The 20,591-nt window shown below is 35.1% G+C and overlaps 1 protein-coding gene across 1 annotated transcript in view; it reads left to right on the forward strand.

Annotated features, from left to right (window-relative positions):
* LOC127541331 (guanine nucleotide-binding protein G(q) subunit alpha) overlaps positions 1-20,591 on the forward strand; it is a 394,715-nt gene that overhangs the window by 357,646 nt on the left and 16,478 nt on the right. The window contains exon 6 of the mRNA XM_051966618.1: positions 18,939-19,092. Within this exon, the coding sequence (XP_051822578.1) occupies positions 18,939-19,092 (154 nt within the window). The remainder of the gene's footprint in view (positions 1-18,938; positions 19,093-20,591) is intronic.

The following is a 20,591-nucleotide window of genomic DNA, read 5'->3' on the forward strand; positions in this document are numbered from 1 at the left end:
ATTTTACAACTGAAGAAATTGAAACAAAGAGGTTAGGTGACTTGCTCAATGTCATACAGCTAATATGTGGGTGAGAAGAGATTTTAATGTCTTCCTGATTCCTAGTGTAATGCTCTATCCCCTGCATCACCTAGCTTTCAACTCGGGGAGAGAGAAAGAATAACTAAAAAATATGGATTAAAAAATGAGCCTATCTCCAACTACATTCATTTTTTAAAGTCATTATCAACAATTTTATAAAGATCTCAGAACCTCAAATTCCATTCATAGTGAGGAAGGCCCTAAATTAATTAGAATTTGTCTTAGTATAAGAAAATTGAAAAAGTAGAAGGGATCAGATTTTGAAGAGATTTAAATGTCAAACAGAAAAGTTTATATTCAATCTTCCCTAGAGATAATAAGGAACCAGGAAGGGATTTTTATTGAATAGCAGACTAGACAGGAACTTGGAGTTTCTCGTTGTAAAGCAGCTTAAACTAAGAATGATTGGACAAATCCACACTGACCACACTTCCTAAACTAGGAAAGTGACTGTTTTCCAACCACAAAAGGGCAAAACTGAGAGATAAATGTAATAGCTTTTTGAGAACATCACAGATTGGTATTATCCTTGGGTAGTCCCTTGATACTGGGAGGAGAGTCTAATTCCTAGGGTAAATCCAAGTATCTGGTTTTCAATGTTGAAAGGAATCAGGTAACTAAATAAATTGTTTTCTGGTGGTATAAATATGGCTAATTCACTGTTTTTTCATTATAAAGCAACAAAGTTTAATTCAAATTATGTCTTAGTACTCTGTTGTTATTTCTTGTTTTCTCTGGAGCCCACTGATCTATTAGTGTTTCTCCCAGTATTAGGAGAAAGGAGCAAAGCCAAAAGAGTGGAAGGATTATTACTGGCTGCCAGCCTAACCTGTAAATTCCTCTCCACTGGCTCTTTTAAGTGGATGTCTATCTCTAATGGCTTAACTCAACAGTAATCTGTTAATGCAATGTTACTGAGGAACCTAGTCTTATAAGCAAACAGATTGGTTTTGTGCTTTTCATTTGGATGGCAACAGATGCAAACTCAGTGAAGTTCTGCCTCTGATCTTGACACATTTCCAGTGCGTTCCTTAGGGTTCTATATTTGATACCTTTCAACTATAGAATTAGTCATAATTTATAACCTTAGTTGTTTAACAAGCTCTGATAGGACTTAAAATACTGTAGGTTTTCATCTCCCCAAACCTGCTATTCTTCCTGACTTCCTTATATCTGTGAACTTTTGAATCAACTTTCAATCTGTCCTCAATTTCACCTCCCACATCCAATCAGTTGCCAGGTCTTTTCAATCTCTGTAATAGCTAGGCCCTGATTATGACTCCTGCGAAGTAGTTGTGCTATTTAAATTCACATTAATCAGCGTTATAATCATATGTAAAACAAGACAATTGGTTGCAGCCCTACAGAAATATTCAGTGAAAATTCAAATAATTATTTGCATCCTTTGGTACCCTCCCGTTTCCATTATCTCTATCTTTGAGGACATTTATTTACTCAGAGTCATTTAATGATGACACCCCCTCGCCATCACATCTTAACTATGACAGTTTGAAGCAAAATCGCTTAAAGAGGAGCTATTCTGCTTCTTCCTAAAAACTGATCTGCAAGTACAAAGCAAGTATGTCCCATTTCTTTCTTCTTTGAATATTTGGGTTTGGTTTTTGTTTGTTTCTTTGTTGTTTTCATTTTATTTTGGAAGAGGTGAAAGTTGAACTCTGAGGAAATAATGACTTCTGAATGCTGAGGATAAACTGGATAGTTTATTTCCTATCCTGTCTATCCTTCCATAGGAAGATATGCATGTACTTTTGATTAGTACAAACATCCCTTTGGTAGAGGAGAAGTTTCTTCCTAGAGAAAATGATGGATTTAGAATCCTTTTGTTTCTACTTTCACATTTCTCACATAGTCCTCTTGTCTTTACTCAGTCCCCACTGTATTTAAGATCTTAATCACCTCCTATCTGAACTGTCACAATAGTTCTAATTGATCTCCCTGCCTCAAGCATCTTTTTTTTCTCCAGTCTAATCACTCAAAATGATTTTCCTAAAGCATAGGATGGGCAACTAGGTGGCATAGTGATTAGGATGCCAGGTCTATGGTCAAGAAAATTTATCTTATTGGATTCAAATCTGGTCTCAGATGCTTACTAACTGTGTGACTGAACCCTAAAAGACTCAGTTTCTTTGTTTATAAAATAAACTGGAAAAGGAAATAGCAAATCATTCTAGTATCTTTGCCAAGAAAAAAGTTGTCTGGAAAGTCAAACTCTACAACCTGTCCCCTTCCTGCCTTTCTAAACTTCTAACACTTTCCCTACCTAAAAAAGGTCTACAATCCCTCTATGCTGACCTTGTTCTTCCTCTTGCACACTTGAATTCTTGTCTTCATGCCTTTTTATGTTTGTCTTCTGTAGACAGAATTCTCTTCTCCTTTTACCTCTGTCCTTTAGTTTCCCACAAAATTGTTTGCTCATTTTTTGTCTCTTTTTGAATCCCAGACCCTTAGAATCTAGCACATAGTAAATGCTTCATAAATATGAACTGATGGACTGAATCCAAATTCAAGAAGGCTTAAACCAAAAGGTCAGATCAAGTACGTGGTACCAGGGTTTATACAGAGCATAAATCCAGAGTTGAAGATGAAAGTAAGAAACTGATCCTAAGAATATATTCAAACTATAGTAAGTCAATACTGAAAGAAGAACAATATAGATGGTGATTATTGGAAGGATGCTTTGTTTGCCTCAATCTCTTCCCCCCCCCCAAATTTTATCCCGTTATTGGTGGCTGCATTCTACTACCACCTCTCTTCTGACTCAGATTCACCAGAGAGATCATGGGCTCTGATATTTCCTAACACAACTTCTACTGTTTGCTAATGGGAAAAATGATTGACTCAAAGAGATTTTAAATATAGAGAGTATCCATCAATATGATATTTAGCTTGGAAAAAATATAAATTGCATCAGTACAGGGATATTATCTGACCCATAAATATTCTGTAGAAGAGAAAGAAGTTATGATGAAAGTGACCTTGGGGCAATGGTTGACAGAAAATTAGATATGAGTTTGCAATGCGATATGACAATAAAAAAAGGCCAATGAATATGAGACATCACATCATAGAGCAGGGAGGTGATGATCCCTTTCTCTCAAGATTCTGGTAGCCCTATCCTGGAAAAACCAAACACACACACACACACACACACACACACACACACACATACACACACACACACAATTGTTGGCAAAAGGAGTTCAGAAAAACACCAGAATAAAAATAATTAAGGCATTTGAAAGATTAATGTAAGAAACATGAAAGGGATTCAGTTATATGGGGCTTGATTATGTAGCAAGTGAATGACAGTGGTCCTGATGTGAAGAAAGATTTGTTTATTTTTATTAAGAGGTTCAATTTGGATGATAGACATGAAATGAAATACAGAAGTGATAACTTTAGGTGGTGTTCAGTTGACCCTGCATTACAGCTGAACTTCAAGAAAAATGGTAAAGAAAACTGAAGGAGATAAAAAGAGGAAAGGACAAAGATAGGTCAACAACAGGGAGAGGTGCCTATCGTTGCCTAGACTAAAATATTGTGTGGAACAGACAAAGCCATACCCCAACATCAGTGATGGAGGCAGATGGCCAAAACAGACTGCAACCAGGAGGCATGGAACCAAAGGGAAAAAAAGTATCTTGGGATGCTTGGCTCATAATGGTTATTTTTCTTAATTTTGTTTAGCTGAGTTTGTTACTGAAGACTCAGTGTACTCAGTGCTGATGTGGATTATCTAACACCTTGGTAAGAGTAATTTATATACTACTACTAAGGTGATATGAGGGCAGCAAATGAGAATAATACTACCTTGAGAAATATGTGAGGATAAGGAGAAACCAAGTGCCAGGGATGATCCTGCTTGATATAACCATTTATGGTTTTCTTAATTAGATTAAATATATTGTAATGTGTTTTATACTTTGAATAGAACAAAATAAAACACCAATGGGGGCTCATGAGCTGTAGATATAGACCTAAATACCTTGGACATGGAGTGGCTTTTGGGTGACCCATGATTAGAAAGGGGGCAGAACAGACAACATGAGTAAGTTTAGGATGTTCCCCAGAGGATTCTTTTTGTACAGTGGAAAGAGAATATACTTAAAGTCCCAGGAGATGATTTTAGCTCAGCCACTTGCTACCAGTGTAATTTTAGAAAAGTCTTTTAAATCCCTTTGGGCTTGAGTTTCCTCTTCAATAAAATTAAGATGTTCTCAAGAGCCTTCCAGCTTTAGATCTTTGATCCTAATAGAGACCAAAAAGTTTTTGAAAACAAATTGCTCCCTGTTGACTTGCTTAAATTAAAACACCAGAAAAATATCGAATTTTCAATAGCATCTGACATCCAAAGAGAAGCTCAGCATATAGTGTCAGTCTATAATTCTTTCCTCTCTAGGAAGAAGGCAAAAAATAAGCATTTATTAATGGGTATCCATTTATTAAATGTCTACTGTGTATCAAGCACGATTGTGTTAAGTACTTTGCAAATATCACATTTGAACCTCATAACAATAGGGATAGGAATAAGGGGCTGTACTTATGATTTCATTGGTTAAAAAAAACAAAGGTAGGTGTTCTTATTATTCCCACTTGTCAAATGAGGAAACTGAGGTAGTCAGAGATTAACTGACTTACTTAGAATTCATAGGGCTAACAAATATCTGTGACAGGACTTATCTTCCTAATTCTAAGCCCAGCACTCTCTACTGTTCCACTTACATATCTCATCTACAACCTTCCTTTTATCTGGTCCTCTGCTTTCCCTTTTCTCTTTCCTATAGTCTCTCTATAAATTTTCCTTTCCTAATAGCACAACCTAAGCTAAAATGTGTTTCAAACTTCTTTCTCACTGAAGAGACTTCAACTAACGAGCTGGGGAAAGATCAAGAACCTTCCCACTTTTTCACAAAGCCTGGCTTGGAGGTGTAAACCAAATGTATTTCATTTTATTTCTTCAATAAACATCCGGTGTAAGAGCCTTACATGTATTCATATGCTGAAATTATAATATGTAAACCTTCTGGAGTCATCTTCATGCCAAAAGACTATGCCAAGTTTGATTTCAAATTATTACTGGCTCTCAACTAAGAAAAGCTTTAAGATAAGATTATTCAGCCTACATCTTGCTATCATTGCTATGCCCATTGACCAATCAGAATAATGGGAAAAGAATTGTTAGGAGGCAAAGTTAAATGTCATAATCCATCGACTTCATTAATATGTTCTATGTGTGTATGTGTGTTGGGACTGATGTCAATGTGTGGGAGAAGTGACACAGCGTTAAATCAAGAATTTCCCTTGCTAGTTCCTCTTCCTCTTCCTATGGCCTTAACATAAGCATTCCCTAATATTCTGTTCTTGGCTATCTTTTCTCTCTTCACCTTCTCATTTATTCAAACAGCTGCAACTCTTTCTGTGTGTCTTACCCCAGTCTCTGTTTTGGGCTTCCAATTCCCATCTGTGTATTATCTCTCCATGCTCCAGGAAGCTGTTTTAAGACCACAGGTCGCAGAGAAGTTACAAAACCTATATTAATATAGGAAATTTCCTTACCTGGGAGCTTTTTTGTTTCTTTGTTTTTTTTAACCAATGAAATCATAGGTACAGCCCCTTATCCCTATCCCTATATTACACCAGGGTCTAAATGTAGAACAATGCAAAAAAACAATGATTCTGGAGTCAGATGATTTGGTTTCAAATTTTACCTCTGAGATTACCTCTTGTGTGGACAAGGCACTTAATTTCCCTGGACCTCATTTCCATCATCTGTAAAATGAGAAATTTGGACCTGATGGTTCCCAAACTCCCTTCTGTTAGATTTAAGGGAACCCCAAAAATGTTGACGTTCCAGACCAGTATTTCAAAATAATATGTAGACTCAGACCCATCTCCAACTCAAGGGGAAAAGTTTACTATAATTGTAACTGATGTGCTATTTTTATAGCTTAGAGATGGAGTTGAGGAGTGGTGTGATTCTTCCTTTGTGCACAGATGGAGTACCTATAGTTCTTTGGGCAGAATTCACAGGGACCTTCCAGAGGTGTATTTTTAGGCCTGAAATGTCACGAGGTCAAGTGGCAGACACCCAGTTCTTTTCTTCACCTGTGTAACTTTAAGTACTTAATTATTGTTGCTCTTTAGTTTCGGAAACTGTTGTCACTGACCAACACACTGTTATCTGACAGCAATATTTGTAGGCTCAGCATCTTAATTATATAGAATAAACTGGGGCAGTATAACCTAGGAGAAGAAATATATAATTTCTAACTACATCACTCCCCAAACCAAGTAGCCTTGGGGCTATTGCTATATCCTTCCTAAGGGGTATACCACATCACTTCTACCTCTAACTCTATGATAAGTATGTAAATCCAAATTCATCTTTCCTCCAAAACCTGATCTTTCTAATGACCTTGTTTTTGTAAATGGAACCATTATCCTTCAAGTTACCGATTCTCTGCATCATCTTTTAGTTTTTCCTCTTCATCCTCCCTGAGATCTAATTATTTGCCAATTCTGACAATTCTCCTATAATATTGCTCACCTCTATCACCTTCATTCATTCATTTTCCCTGCTACCATACTAGTGCAGATTCTCATTATCTCTCACCTGGACTACTGCAATAGCTCTTTAATTCATCTTCCTGCCTCCCTCTTTTTCTTACTACAGTCCATTCTATGCAAGGCTGCCAAATTTATCTTTCTAGTGCACACAACTAATCATTTCACTCCAGTGCTTGAAAAATCTTCAATGGCTCCCCACTGTCTCCTGAATCAAGTCCAAACTTCTCTGTCTGACATTTAAACTGTGTATAGTCTAACTCCAGTCTACCTTATCGAGCTTTATTTTATACTTCCTTTTATATACTATACACTTCAACTTAAGTAAATTGTTTCTCATTCCCTCAACATGTTCTGTGCTTTGAGAATCTGCAGAGATGTTCAGACATTTTTGTCTGAAAAGGTTCTCTACCTATCCAAACCCCATCTTCTGAAATCCTAAAAATCCTTTAAAGGCCTAGCAAAATGATAACTCTTCCATTAAAAACTCTGATCCCTAGGATAAGAGTGATCTTTCCTCCTTTTTAATCCATAGCACTTTGTGCTTATCTTATGCATTTGTTCTATTTTAGCTTGAATTATAAGGTGTTTTTGTAAGTCTCATTCATACTAGATTTTTCAGATCCTTCAGGACATGAACTAAGTCTCATTTTTTCAATTTCCCTCAATACTTAACATAGTGTTTTGCATATGATAGAGATGTAATAATGTACATAGATGGAGAGATAGATGGATGAATGGATAATCGTAAGGTGAGAGAAAATATTCTAAATATTTGTAAAATATTTATAAAAATATTCCCCAGTGAGTGAAGTATCTGAAACCCAGATACTTTTCCAGCTGTATGTACTTTAAAAATGTGACTTCTGAAACACAGGCTTGGAGAAATTGGGAAAAAACTGACCAGCAAGAGGCAGTATGCTAAAATGAAAAGAATTCTATATCTGTATTGGAGTAAGTGTACCTGTGTTTGAGTGCCTAGTCTGCTATTTACTCTGTGAACTTAAAAAAAGTCATTTAACCTCTGGGGGGAAAAAAAAAGTTTTCTTACCTGAAAAAGAAGGGGATTAGACTAGCTGGCTTCCCAAGTTCCTTCCAACTCATTATATATAACATTCATATTTTGCAGCTAGACTGGAAATGTGAAGCAGAGCAGAGCAAAACAGCACCTTACAAACTAGCCTTCATAGAACTTTTGAAATCAACATTGTACTTGCCAAAAAGAAAAAAAATCCTACAGAGTATTCTCAGATAACAGATTTATGTCAATTTTTTTTCATTTTCTTTTCTCTCTCTGAGCAACAGGAACTTGGCATAAAATATGTTTTGCATTATTGTAGTGTTTACATCAGATAGGACACATAATGATGTGATCCTGAGGAGGATACAAAGTCAAACAAACAGTTTTATCCTGAATGATCAGGGAGGGGAAAAAAAAACATACAAATGACCCAACTTGCAAATTTCCCCCCCTAATGCTTTAGAATTGTCTCTGAGGATGTGGCATTTATTTATCCAGTAGCCATTTGAAAATAAAATAACTTCTTAAAAACACATAGGCTAAGCCCAGAATTCTTGTTAGTAACTTAGATTTCCAAATGGTTTGAGGACTTGGTAAATATAAATGATAATTCATTATGAATGGAATTTGCCTTGGCTGAAGAACATTAAATACAAAGGCAGGGTCAGCCAGCCTTGATCTTTTTTAAAAATAGACTCTTTAAAGATCCTAGTTGTAGGTTAGACTTTAATTAGGTAGAGATTGAAGACATGCAAAGCTTGCTACAGCAATTTAAAAAGTGAAGGGTAATGTCTAAAATGGGGTATTATTGAATTTACTCAGTTGGGATTCCTTTTCCCCAGTAATACCTTCGAGTTCTTTACTCAATCATAGAGATCAAAATTGCCACTTAAAATGCACTTTCTGAAATGAGAAAATGTACTTCTCTTTCTCTTCTTTGCAGAAGTGAGGGACTCTTGGTTTGGAACACTACATGTAATGACAGACTTAGTTAATATGTTGTTTAGCTTTGATGATTTGTGGTTTTTTTTTTCTTCTTTGTTTTTTCTGACCTTTATTTCAAAGGCTGGATAGCAAAAGAGGATAATAAACATGATTCCCATTTAGACTAGAAGCTTCATGAAAGCAAAGAGAGTTTCATTTTATTTTTGATATGCCCAATTTCTAGATGCACAGTAGGTACCCAATAAATGCAAGTTCATCGATTGATGTTTAATTAAAAAAACATTCTTTTAAAAATGTAAAATGTACCTTCTGTGTGCATTTTCACTTTGGAGATGTAAAGGAGTTTTAGCTGGGTATCAAAATGAACTGTGTAGGAGGTAGATGTTACCATACTGTCTAACTCAGAAGATCCATGTTAAAAAACATTGTAAAATGACACAGTGAATGTTTTCTTCTCTTGAGCAATCTTGCTGCTACAAAGCACTTCCCAGACATACTCATTAATCCTCTCCACTGGCTTGTTATCTGTCCTTTGCTTGTCTGAGTATAACTAATGATTTCATCTGGCTTTTCAGCAGAGGGTTCAGTGAAGTCTCCTGCTATTAATATTGCATCATTGCCAACTGTCCGCTTCTCATGAAGCAACGGAGGATGGAACACTGAGCTAAGAGTCGAGGCATTCCAGGATGTACTCACATTTACTGACCCTATAACTATCACTTAACTCTTCTGGTCCTCAGCTTCCCCATCCTTAAGAAATTGAAATAACAGCCTACTCCTTGCACTTCATAGATCATAGAACTATAGCAAGGATATCAAGAAAGGTAACTTAAGCAAAAGCTCTTTGAAGTCTAAAACCCTGGATAAATATCAGACATTTTATACATCTAAAAGTAGAATCAGCTTGTGCCACTTCATTTTTTTTTTCCTCACTTACTGGCAGAAAACTCCAGAATACTTGTGTGATCTCCAAGACTTGATGCCTGTCAATAAGAACATGGTTAATATCGGTTAAAAGAAGCTAATGTTTAACTGGAGAATTCTGAATGATAGCAGTCCATCAGTCAGCAAGCCTTTAAGTGTCAGGTACTATGGTAAACCCTGGTGACAAAGGCTGCAGATTCTATAGGCTTCCTATGAGAAATTAATGAATCTTAGGGTTAGGTACTTAGTGATTCACTTGTTACCTTCAGTGCTTATTTTTTCTGTTTTTAATTTGAGTGGTAGATTTGCATTTTGAGGATATGCAGAATTTATACAGCCATAGTTTACCAAAGTGAAAACTTCCTGACATTCAGCAGGGCTTTTTAAATAAAACATATTAACAAAGACATTTCAATAAGTCAATTCAACTAAGCAAACATTAATGTAACACATTAGTTAATATAACAATCTATATTTATTTTGTCCATTAAGATTTGCAAAATGCTTTCCTGCCAGTAACTTTGTAGAATAGAAGTATTATTAGTCCCTCTTTTTAGATGAGATGCAGTGTGGAGGGCCAGTTTGAGGCCAAAAAGACTATGGTATCTTGGGCAAGTACTTAAGCCCTCTGTGGCCCAAGCTTATTGTTGTTAGTTGTTTTTCAATCATGTCTGATTCTTCATGACCCTTTTTAGGGTTACTTTGGCAAAGATTCTGTAGTAATTTGCCATTTCCTTCTTTAGCTTATTTTACAAATGAGGAAACAGGGTTAAGTGACTTGACCTGGATCAAACAGCTAATAATTATCTGAGGCTAGATTTGAACCCAAGAATATGAGTCTTACTGACTCCAGTCCAAGAACTCTTTCCATTTTGCCATTTAGTTGCCCCATGCCCCAACCAACTTCTATCAAGACTCAAATATCAAAAATTGTAAAGCAGTTATTGATACTTGTTAGTTCAAGGGATTTTCCTCGTTGGAAAATCCTTATCCCCATCAAATCAAATGTATGGAACTGATAATCAGGGATAAGGTTACTTGTTCATGGTCATTCAAATTATATGTCAGACTAGGATTTGAAACCATGTTCTCCAAACCAGTAGTTTTTCACTCTACAACTGTGCTTTGCCTCTTAAAAAATTGAGGGTTCCTTGCTAGTGTGTTACTCTCTATATTGAAAAAAAGATAGTGCATTCTGAGGAATATATTTATTGCATTTGCACAAATTTATTTGAGACTAACTATAGAGCTGCAGAGTTTTCCTCAAAGGCATGCCATCAAGAAGCAATGAGAAGGTATGGTGGCAAAGACATTGGATCTGAAGTTAGGAAACCGTGGGTTCAAATCTCACCCAAGACCCTTGATCTGGATCACCCTTGAATTTTTGAATAAATTTCTTTGTAAAACCTTAAACTAAATCTAAATCTATGAGGGAGTACTGATTTCTTTAGCATTTTTGCTTGTGGTCACTTTTTCACCAATTTCTTTTAATTTAGAATTGCTTTTGCAAATAATTAAAGCCAAAACGAGGGCATTGTCCTTTAAGTTCAATTACTGAAATGGAGTATGTTAGCACCTTATTTTTTTTTTCAGGCAGCTAATTATCAAGCCTACCTATAATTTAGACCTCACCATTCATTATCAATTGAAGACAAAAAAAGTATTATTATTCAATATATTTTTAATGTCATTCATATAAATTGAATAAAATTCATCATCATCATCTGTATAATTCCAATGAAATTATTATTATTGCTGTTATTAAATGTGTGATTACATTTCACCTATACAATATAAGATTGGACTTCATATATGCTTCATAGATTGTTGCATTTTCTTGAGTTTTCCATCCTAATAAAGTTTATGTCAGGAAGAAATGCCACTCATTCCTAACAGGATGAATTTTCTTCCTTAATGAACAATGATAGTGATTCAGAAGAAAAGATGAAAGATTTTAGCCAGAACTTTCATGACTCTCTCATGTTGAAATTCTTCAGTGTCTTATTCCATCCTTCTATCATTTCAGCATTCACTTCTTTGTCTTCCTGGATTTACCTTAAGTACGAGATATCTTGAAGAAAAAATTTTACACTAAAACAGAATTAGTTGGGATCCCACAAAATGAAATGCAGAAGGGCAAAGAAATGGCCATATCAACTTATATTGAGGAGGAAGTGGTGGTTCCTGGAGCTGTGGTACTAGAAATCAGTTATGAGTTTTAGACCACAACTGGGCAGGGCCTCTGTGCATGGTTGATTGTGCACAGAAACTGTGTTTCTCATTGTTAGTAAAGCAATTACATTTCCCTCATCTGGATTTCATTTTCTTCATCTGAAACCAATTAACCAATGAGTGTTTATTGAGTACCTTTTTGTAAGTATTTCACAATTCTGGGCACTGTGGGGAACAAAAACACATAAGACACAATATCTGATCTCTCTGGCAATATTTGGGGAAAAGTAACATATGAGCTAATTAATAGTGTAAGGCGATATCACTTCAGCCAAATGAATGGCACAGATCCTCAGTGCTAAAAGAGTTCAGAGAAGGAAATAGTCCCCATCAGCTAGGATGGTCATTCACCTAGAAGTTGCTTAATAAATGATTGATTCATTGATTGATTGATCAAAGAAGTTTTTGCATAGAAGGTAAATGTAAGCCTTCCCCTTCCTTGTTGTTTGGGTTTGATGGCTCAGAGTATAAATAGCAATTGTTTCTATTCTGGTCAGAAACTCTGAGCAGTTTTTCCCTTCCCAGATAGATTCTTTTCTGAAGACAAACTAGTCCATCTTTTACCTTAATTCTTACATGGCCTTTAATTACTAATGGGTATTACCTCAGACAAATTGAGATTAGGGAAAGGCCTTACCTTAAAAAAAAAGTCTCGGTTCTCCCACTGCATCCTAGGCAGATCTTAACCTATCTCTTGCCACTGGATTCAGTGATTCTGAAGGAAAAAATGAGGCTAATGATTCTACATAATAATTCTGTATAGCTCTGTCTCACTTAAATCCAATTGACTTGCATGTCAAGACATCACTCTCCTGATGTTGATGGTCCTTTCTCTTTAAAAATGAATGATGGGCAGCACCAACCAAATGGAAGCCCCTTGAGGATGAGAACAATTTTATAATGTTGTTATTATAGCCTTACCACCTTAAGATGTGTGTTGTTGAGAAAGGCCTTGAGTTGGGCCTTATAGAGTGGGATTCAAAGAGGAAGAAAGGAAGGCAAGGGCAACTTAGAGGGAAGAATACATTAAGTGAGGGCAGTATCATAGAAACATACATTTAGAACTATAAAGGAGTTTAGAAGTCACTTAATCCCACCTCTGCAATTTGCAGGTAAGGACACTGGGACCAAGAGATGTCAAAAGTGTGACTAGACCAGTCTGATTGGAGCAAAGGGTTTGTGTAGAGTAGTTGAAGGTTAAGCTGTAAGGCTATGAAGGGAGGAACATGGTGAAGGACTTTGAATGTCAAACAAAGTAATTTGAACTGTCTCCCTTTGACAGAGGAGAATCAGTGAGGGTTTTGAACAAGCATGACATGACAAATGGGTTTTAGAAAGATGAATTTGTTTAGGGAGTTTTAAAAGACATATTAGTTTATTGTTTTTTACATCCTTGACAAAAGGTATGCTTTAATCTTGATCCTGCATTGTAGGATATTAGATTTAGAGGTAGAAGAGATAAAAAAATCCATTCCCCTTATTTTACAAATAAGGTCACATTCAGCCCTTAATACTCCCAAGTATTTTCCAAACTAAATTCAACTATAATTGGGAAATTTTTAGTGAAATAAATAAAAATACAATATAAATATTATTTTAAAACAAAGTAGTTATGTACAGTTTAGTCGTCTTCATTTCTTCTTGAGTTTGACACCGAATAATAGCCCCATACAGAACCATAACTATGGTAGTCCAAATGGAGCTTTGTCCCCATGGAACCTAAATTTGGAGTAAACTAATAGCACTTATAATCCTTCAACAGATAGAAACAATATATTGTGCCTATTTAAGAAGAATAACCTGTTGATATAGGACGTTTTTGAGATATATAGGTTATCAAAGTAGATAGAGAACTCACCTTGGTGTCAGACCTGAATTCAACTCAGCCTCTGACACATTCTGGTTATGATCCTAGGTAAAGCTCTTAACTTCTCATATGTCTCGGGCAACTCCATTAGGCTTTAATGTATTATGGATGTTGCATTGGTAGGGTAAATTTCCTTATCAAGAATTCCTTATTCTAATATTAGAAATAACTAAGCTGAGCCAAAAGGAAATTACCAGCTAACATGCTACCCTTCTTCCACTTCTTTTAAATGAACTCCTCCTTGTACTGTTTTCTCCCTTATTGGTGATCTCCTCAGATTTGACCTTGTGATATCTTGCAATCTTTACCCATAGGGACAATTTCCCAAGGAAATTCATCCATAACATTATGTATCCCAAAGTTTCAAGTTTTATTTCTAGTACTCTCTATTCAATACTCACCTCTCCATACTTTTGTCTTAAAAAATTAAAGTGGAGAACCAAGATGGTAGAATACAGAAAGAACTTAGCTGAGTTGTCTGAACATCCTCCTTCCAAACAATTTTAAAATGACGCCTGAAATTGAATTTTGAAGTTGCAGAGCCAACAAAAAGTCAGTGAGACATTCTTCCAGCCCAAAACTTAGGAAGTTGGAAAGAGATCTGTGATGACCGCATAGTTAAAATCAGCCGGAGTCAGGAATTCAGGTTAAGGGGAAAATCTTCAATCTTTATTTTTTTTGAGGTGAAGGAGGATTGCAATAGCAATATGGGCAGCTGCGACAGGAAGCCAGCCAGCAGAGGTGAAGGGGGATTGCAGGTGAAAGGGGAACTGGAGGTGAAGGGGGGATCGCGATAGCAATGTGAGCAGCTGTGACAAGATGCCAGCCAGAAGTCTCTCTTTCTGCTTCCCTTTTCACTCCCCTGCCTCCACTCACCAAAATCATTATTTCCTATACAACACATCAGGCCCTATACAAAGAGTGGTGGGGGCCATTCTTTCTCCAAGCATATATATTAATAGAGTATGGTCCAATTATTATTTAGTCTCACATGCTTGGGACCTCGGTACATCAACTCAAGCCTCAGCCCATTACAGAGCTCTGTGACATAAGGGTCAAGGCTAGCCCAGAGCCCATATAGATGAACACCACTTAGAACTAGAAGGGGGAGATAAAAGTAACAAAAGCAACTTCAGGAGCTCTCATATCAGGGGTGATAAAGGGTCTGGCAACTGGTGAGAAAGAGAATTCAAGGGAACTCTGCTAGCACCAAATGCACAACCAATGTTTGGTATTTCCATTGTCTATACTCACTTTTAGATCATTGCTTAAGGGCAAGTAGAAATATATTTGATGAAGAGGGAATGGGAGCCCTTCAAGGAATCATTGCTTTTGATCACAAGGAATCAGGGACCCCAAGGAAAAGTATCAAAATCCCAAGGGATCGGGTCCTTTCCTGGGTAGGGAACAGACCACATATCAGGAGAACAGTGACCACATCTCTTCTCAGACCATACCACCTGAAAGCACTAAAAGCTTCCAAACCCCAGAACTAACTTTGAAAATGGTTGTACAAAAAAAACTAAAACCTAAGAACATGTTCTTCCCACACACAGCCACCAAAAACAGAGCCCAACTTTAACATAAAATTCAAAATCAAGAAATAGGATGGATAAATTAACAAACCAACAAAAGGGAAAAAAAATAATCTGATCTTAACTATTGTAACAGGAAAAATCAAGACATAAAATCAGAAAACAAGAAAGTCAAAATAGTTGTGAGCAAAGCCTCAAAGAAAAATGTGAATTGTATACAAGTTCAACAAGAATTCCTGAAAGAGCAACAATCTATTTTCAAAATCAAAAGTTGTAGAGAAAAATTAATTAAGGAAATGAAAGCAAACTAAGAAAATTATGAAAAGATGATTGGCAGCTTGATGATAAAAGAGGTACAAAAAATACTGAAGAAAATAACACTTTAAAAGTAGATTTGGTTGGCCTGAGACATGCAGCACTTACTATCTGTGTGACCCTGGGAAAGTCATTTAATCCCAATTGCCTCAGGGAAAAAAATAGACTTGGCCAAATGGGGAAAAGAAGTATAAAAAAAAAAACTGAAGAAGCTAATTTCTTAAAAATTAGAATTGAACATGTAAAAGCTGACTCTATGGGACTTCATGTCAAATGAATAGGAAAAAAATAGAAGAAAATGGGAAATATCTCTTCAGAAAAACAACTTACCTAGAAAATAGATTAAGGAGAGATAATTTAAGAATTAGTGGACTACCTGAAAGTCATGATTAAAAAAGGATCCTAGCCATCATTTCAAAAGTTAATGTTAGGGTATCTGTTGTGGTTTCTACTCCAGAATCATTTTGTGGAATTTACTGTAGGATCCAGAATTGCTGATTATGGTTCTAGTCTTTTTTCTGGGTCAGAGGGAACATATATAGATAAATATTGAGAGAAAAGGCAAACCAATACACTCTTTTCAGTGAGGCAGTGAAAAAATTACATAAAATTAAAATTTTTAAATTCATTATGATAGTAGAATTTTTTACTATTAGAAATCACCAATATTCAGCCACAAATGTGGATTTGGATCCCCATTCCTCCATCATGTGGTAGTGTTCTTTTAAGAAACATATCTGCCTTCTTTATAGTACAAAGAATTTTCTTTGGGTTTGTGCATCTATAAATCTGTTATTAAGACTTCTGCTCTTCTCTAGTTTAAGCTTAACATTACAAAACTTTTTGACTCTTAAGCTAAGCACCCACTTCTCAGTGACTGAATTCTGAGGTTATAAACATTTGTGATTTGTTGGACTCTAGTAACCAGACAAGTTGATGTAGATTTGCATAGACACAGGTATGCTTTTTATAGACTAGTTTTTGCTGTTCAAGGTTTATAGGCATATAAATGTAATTTATGTCCATCTGAAGAAGTTTATCCAAAGAAATGAATCTCTTTAACAGGTATCAAGTGTATTTTTAATGGAACATTTTGCATACCCCATAGGTATTTAGTTGTTTAAAAACTATAGGCAAAAAGATAATGAGGGAAGGATTCTGTGAACAATTTACTTGAAGCATGGAGGCTGACAGCCAAGTGTGCTGTTTTGACTTCATCTTGCTTGGCACAATTTACAGAACAAAAATGAAAACATGCTAAGTGCCTAATAATCATGTTTGCTGAGCCTAGTTTCCTGGAGATTTCTTGGAACAGTGATCAGAAGGTTATGCAAACGGTTCTATTTTGCCTTCTAATTCACTGTCATGAATATTAGGGAAAGATGATTCTATGTTAGCAAGTCAAATAAGTTGACAATGTTACAAGCCTTACTTGCTGGTCACACATGGATTGTTCATCTACTTATATCATTCATTCATTCAACTAAATTTATAGAAATTTTTTGAAAAAAAATTCTTTAATGAAATAACAAGGGTATTCCACCCAGAAATTGATTAAAAGTGTCATCTGTAAAGGTCGTAAGGTGATAGTTCTAGTTGGTCATTTAGAAAACATTATTGTGTACCAAGCATTATGCTAAGTGATGGGGATACAAAGAAAGATAAAGAATTATCCTTCATTTTATACTTGAGGAGACAGGTTAGGTCAGTCAAGTGACTAGCCAAAAGTTGTACAGTTAATAAAATATCTGAATACACTTCCTTTCACTTTGTTGCTATTAATCTGTAACTATATAGCATAACTATGAATGGATTTGGGAAATGGTTTTAGGAGAGAATCTTTGACTCTGAAAGAGAATTGTCCAGGCTGTGTGGGGAAGGGAAAAAAGGTTCTTAGGATGACAAGTACAAATCTTAAGAATGAAAATTATTTGACTTGTACTTGATATTGATTAGCAACCAGATTGATCATTTTGAAGTCCAAACACATTTCTGACAAGAGCTGTAACAAAGACTGACTTTAGAGATCCAAGATTTTGGGGGCAGTAACTACAAGTAATTAATGTTTGCATATTTTTCAACAATTCTACATGAAAACCAGGAAAAATACTTTGAAAAATAGATAAATAAAAGGATCCTAGATTTTGAAGTAGAAGAAACTTCTGATGTCATTTAGACCAAGAACTTTATTTTATAGAAAAGTTGAAACTTTTCTGTAGATGAAGAGGTGAAAGGGGCAGAGATTAAAGGACTTGACCAACATTGCATAAATTAATGACAGATTAATTAGATTTGAACCTGTCTTTTGACTCCCTAATCTCCATGCTCTTTCCAGTATTATCACAGATGTTATACAAATAATAAAGATAGATATAGATGTAGATGTACATATATACATTTCTAACAAGTATCAAGTATATTTTAATGGAACATTTTGCATATCCCATAGGCATTTAGTTGTTTAAAAAACAATAGGCAAAAAGATAATAGACATAAATATATAAATATATATTACACATGTTTTTAAATGGGTGACTAGGTGGCTCAATGGATGAAATGCAGGAAGATTCATCTGCATGAGTTTAAATCTGCCCCCAAGCATTTACTAGTTGTGTGATCCTTAGCAAGTCACTTAACTGTTTTTGCCTCAGTTTCCTCATCTATATAATGACCTGAAGAAGGAAATGACAAACCATTGTAGTATTTTGCCTCCCTCAGAAAAAAAAAAAACCCACATGGCATCACCAAGAATATAAGACAACTGAAAACAACTGAACAACTGCATAAATTTAAATAGGAATATATAAATATATATGTAACAATAGAATATATGTAAAGTAAGAAATTTATTCACAGATGTGTATATATCTGTGTTATATACATTTTCATTTTCCTTTGTGTACATCAATAAAAATAAGCATTAATAAATATTTATAACATTCTCAATATGAATACACTCTGTGACAAAAACATTAAACCAGCCGGTGCTTTAGCAGTGCATAAACAATTAAGCTTAACGTCAAAACACATTCTAGGAAACTCAAAATGAAGCCTGATTTCTAGTTCTTAAATCAGTTTTCATGCTTTGATTTAGTATATATAATTTTTAGTGGTGTTATATGACTGTAAACTAGCCACATATATACTTCTGGGCTTTGATTAGTTTTTGTTACAATCATAAAGTTTTTTTTTAGCATGATTTTCTATTGTTATTATTGTTTCCTTCTGCATCATTAGCTTGAGAGTTTGCTTAAAGGAAACAGCCAAGACATCAAATGAATCACTTAACAAACAAATTCTGGTGGAAGCTATAAAAACTCTATGCTACATAAATTAGATTCAGGAGATAAAGTGGCTGGTCTTGCAGAATGAATAAAACCAGCAGCTTTGGTTACCACATCATTCACTTTTTGTTTCTCTGATTTTATTCCAGAACCGAATGGAGGAAAGCAAAGCACTATTTAGGACAATTATCACATATCCCTGGTTCCAGAACTCTTCCGTTATTCTATTTCTAAACAAGAAAGATCTTCTAGAGGAGAAAATTATGTATTCTCATCTAGTTGACTATTTCCCAGAATATGATGGTAAGTCTCTCTCCATTTTCAAAAGAGGTGGAACTCTAGCTGATAACATTTTTTTCCCAGAGCAATAGCTGATGCAAGAGCTGGTTTTCCCTGTTATTACATTACAATGCAGCCAGTACTGTCCTATCATTGCCTTTGGAAACCTGCACATCATGATGAATAGATTACCCATTAATGTTTTCCCTTTTGGTTATTCTTAATGATGTTAGAAAATTACTCTCTATAATGAAACGGAAGTTCTAGAAAAATGAACATTGTTAAGTAAGGGCTAATAAAGAAGAAAAAATAAGTCTAATAGGAAACTTAATTTTTATGAGTCTTTTTAGTGACTTTTATCAACACCATATCATCATAAGTCACCAGATGCTTGAAAGCCCATTCATTCATAGCATATAGTATACAAAGTGCCACAATGGATAGAGGATCAGGCCTGGAGTCACAAAGACTGGGTTCAAACCTGGTCTCAAATACTTACTAGTTGTATGACACTGGGCAAGTCACTTAACCCTCTTTGCCTTAATTTATTCATCTATAAAATGAACTGGAGAAGGAAATTGGCAAATCACTCTAATATTTCTGCCAAGACAACTCCAAAAGGGATCATAAAAAGTTAGACACAACTAAAAACTGACTAAACAACAAAATGTCTACAATTTGTGAATATAAAATACATGCAAAATAAACAGGAAAGAATTTGGGAGAAGGAAAATGGGAAGCAAAGCCAGAAAAAGCCCTATTCTTAAACACTATATATAATTATATAAAATCATATATATATACTTAATATACAATATTATATTATACAATATACAAATATATATATGTATATATATATATATATTTATGTATGTGTATGTATATATAGTACTATACAAGTCTGAATTATGTTATTTTTAGAATTTTTTGTTGCGCTGTATTGTTAATTATTCTAAGTGTATTAACCTCATTTCTCCCACTATATTACTGATTACAAAATATTGGAAGAGAGACAGTATGTTTGATCTTTCTTCTTATCTCGCCTCTTGTTCTCTCATTGACTTTTACATTGATAAACACATTATTTGTTACCTAAATCACTGGTTATCAATGATAATTTATTAAATCTCTCCTTTTGTGAGGCATTTTTCTGGGTATTAATAAAGTAAGTTAAGTTTTACTGCTTGTGTTGCAAAATAGACATTAAAACACATACATGTTATATATAGGAGCATATAATAATAATGCAGTGGTCAGAGAAAAAAAGATAATAGATACATTTTTATGTTTCATATATTGTGTATATAGCTAGTGAATAGAGTTCTAGACCTGGAATCAGGAAGAATCATCTTCCTGAATTCAAAACTAGTCTCAGACATTTTACTAGCTGTATGACCCTGAACAAATCACTTCTTCCTGTTTACCTCAGATTCCCATTGTAAGATGAACTGGAGAAGAAAATGGTAACCAACTTCAGTATCTTTGCTAAGAAGAATTGGGCAGAATTGAAACAACTGAATAAC

This window comes from Antechinus flavipes, chromosome 1, assembly GCF_016432865.1.
Source record: "Antechinus flavipes isolate AdamAnt ecotype Samford, QLD, Australia chromosome 1, AdamAnt_v2, whole genome shotgun sequence".
NCBI lineage: Eukaryota > Metazoa > Chordata > Mammalia > Dasyuromorphia > Dasyuridae > Antechinus > Antechinus flavipes.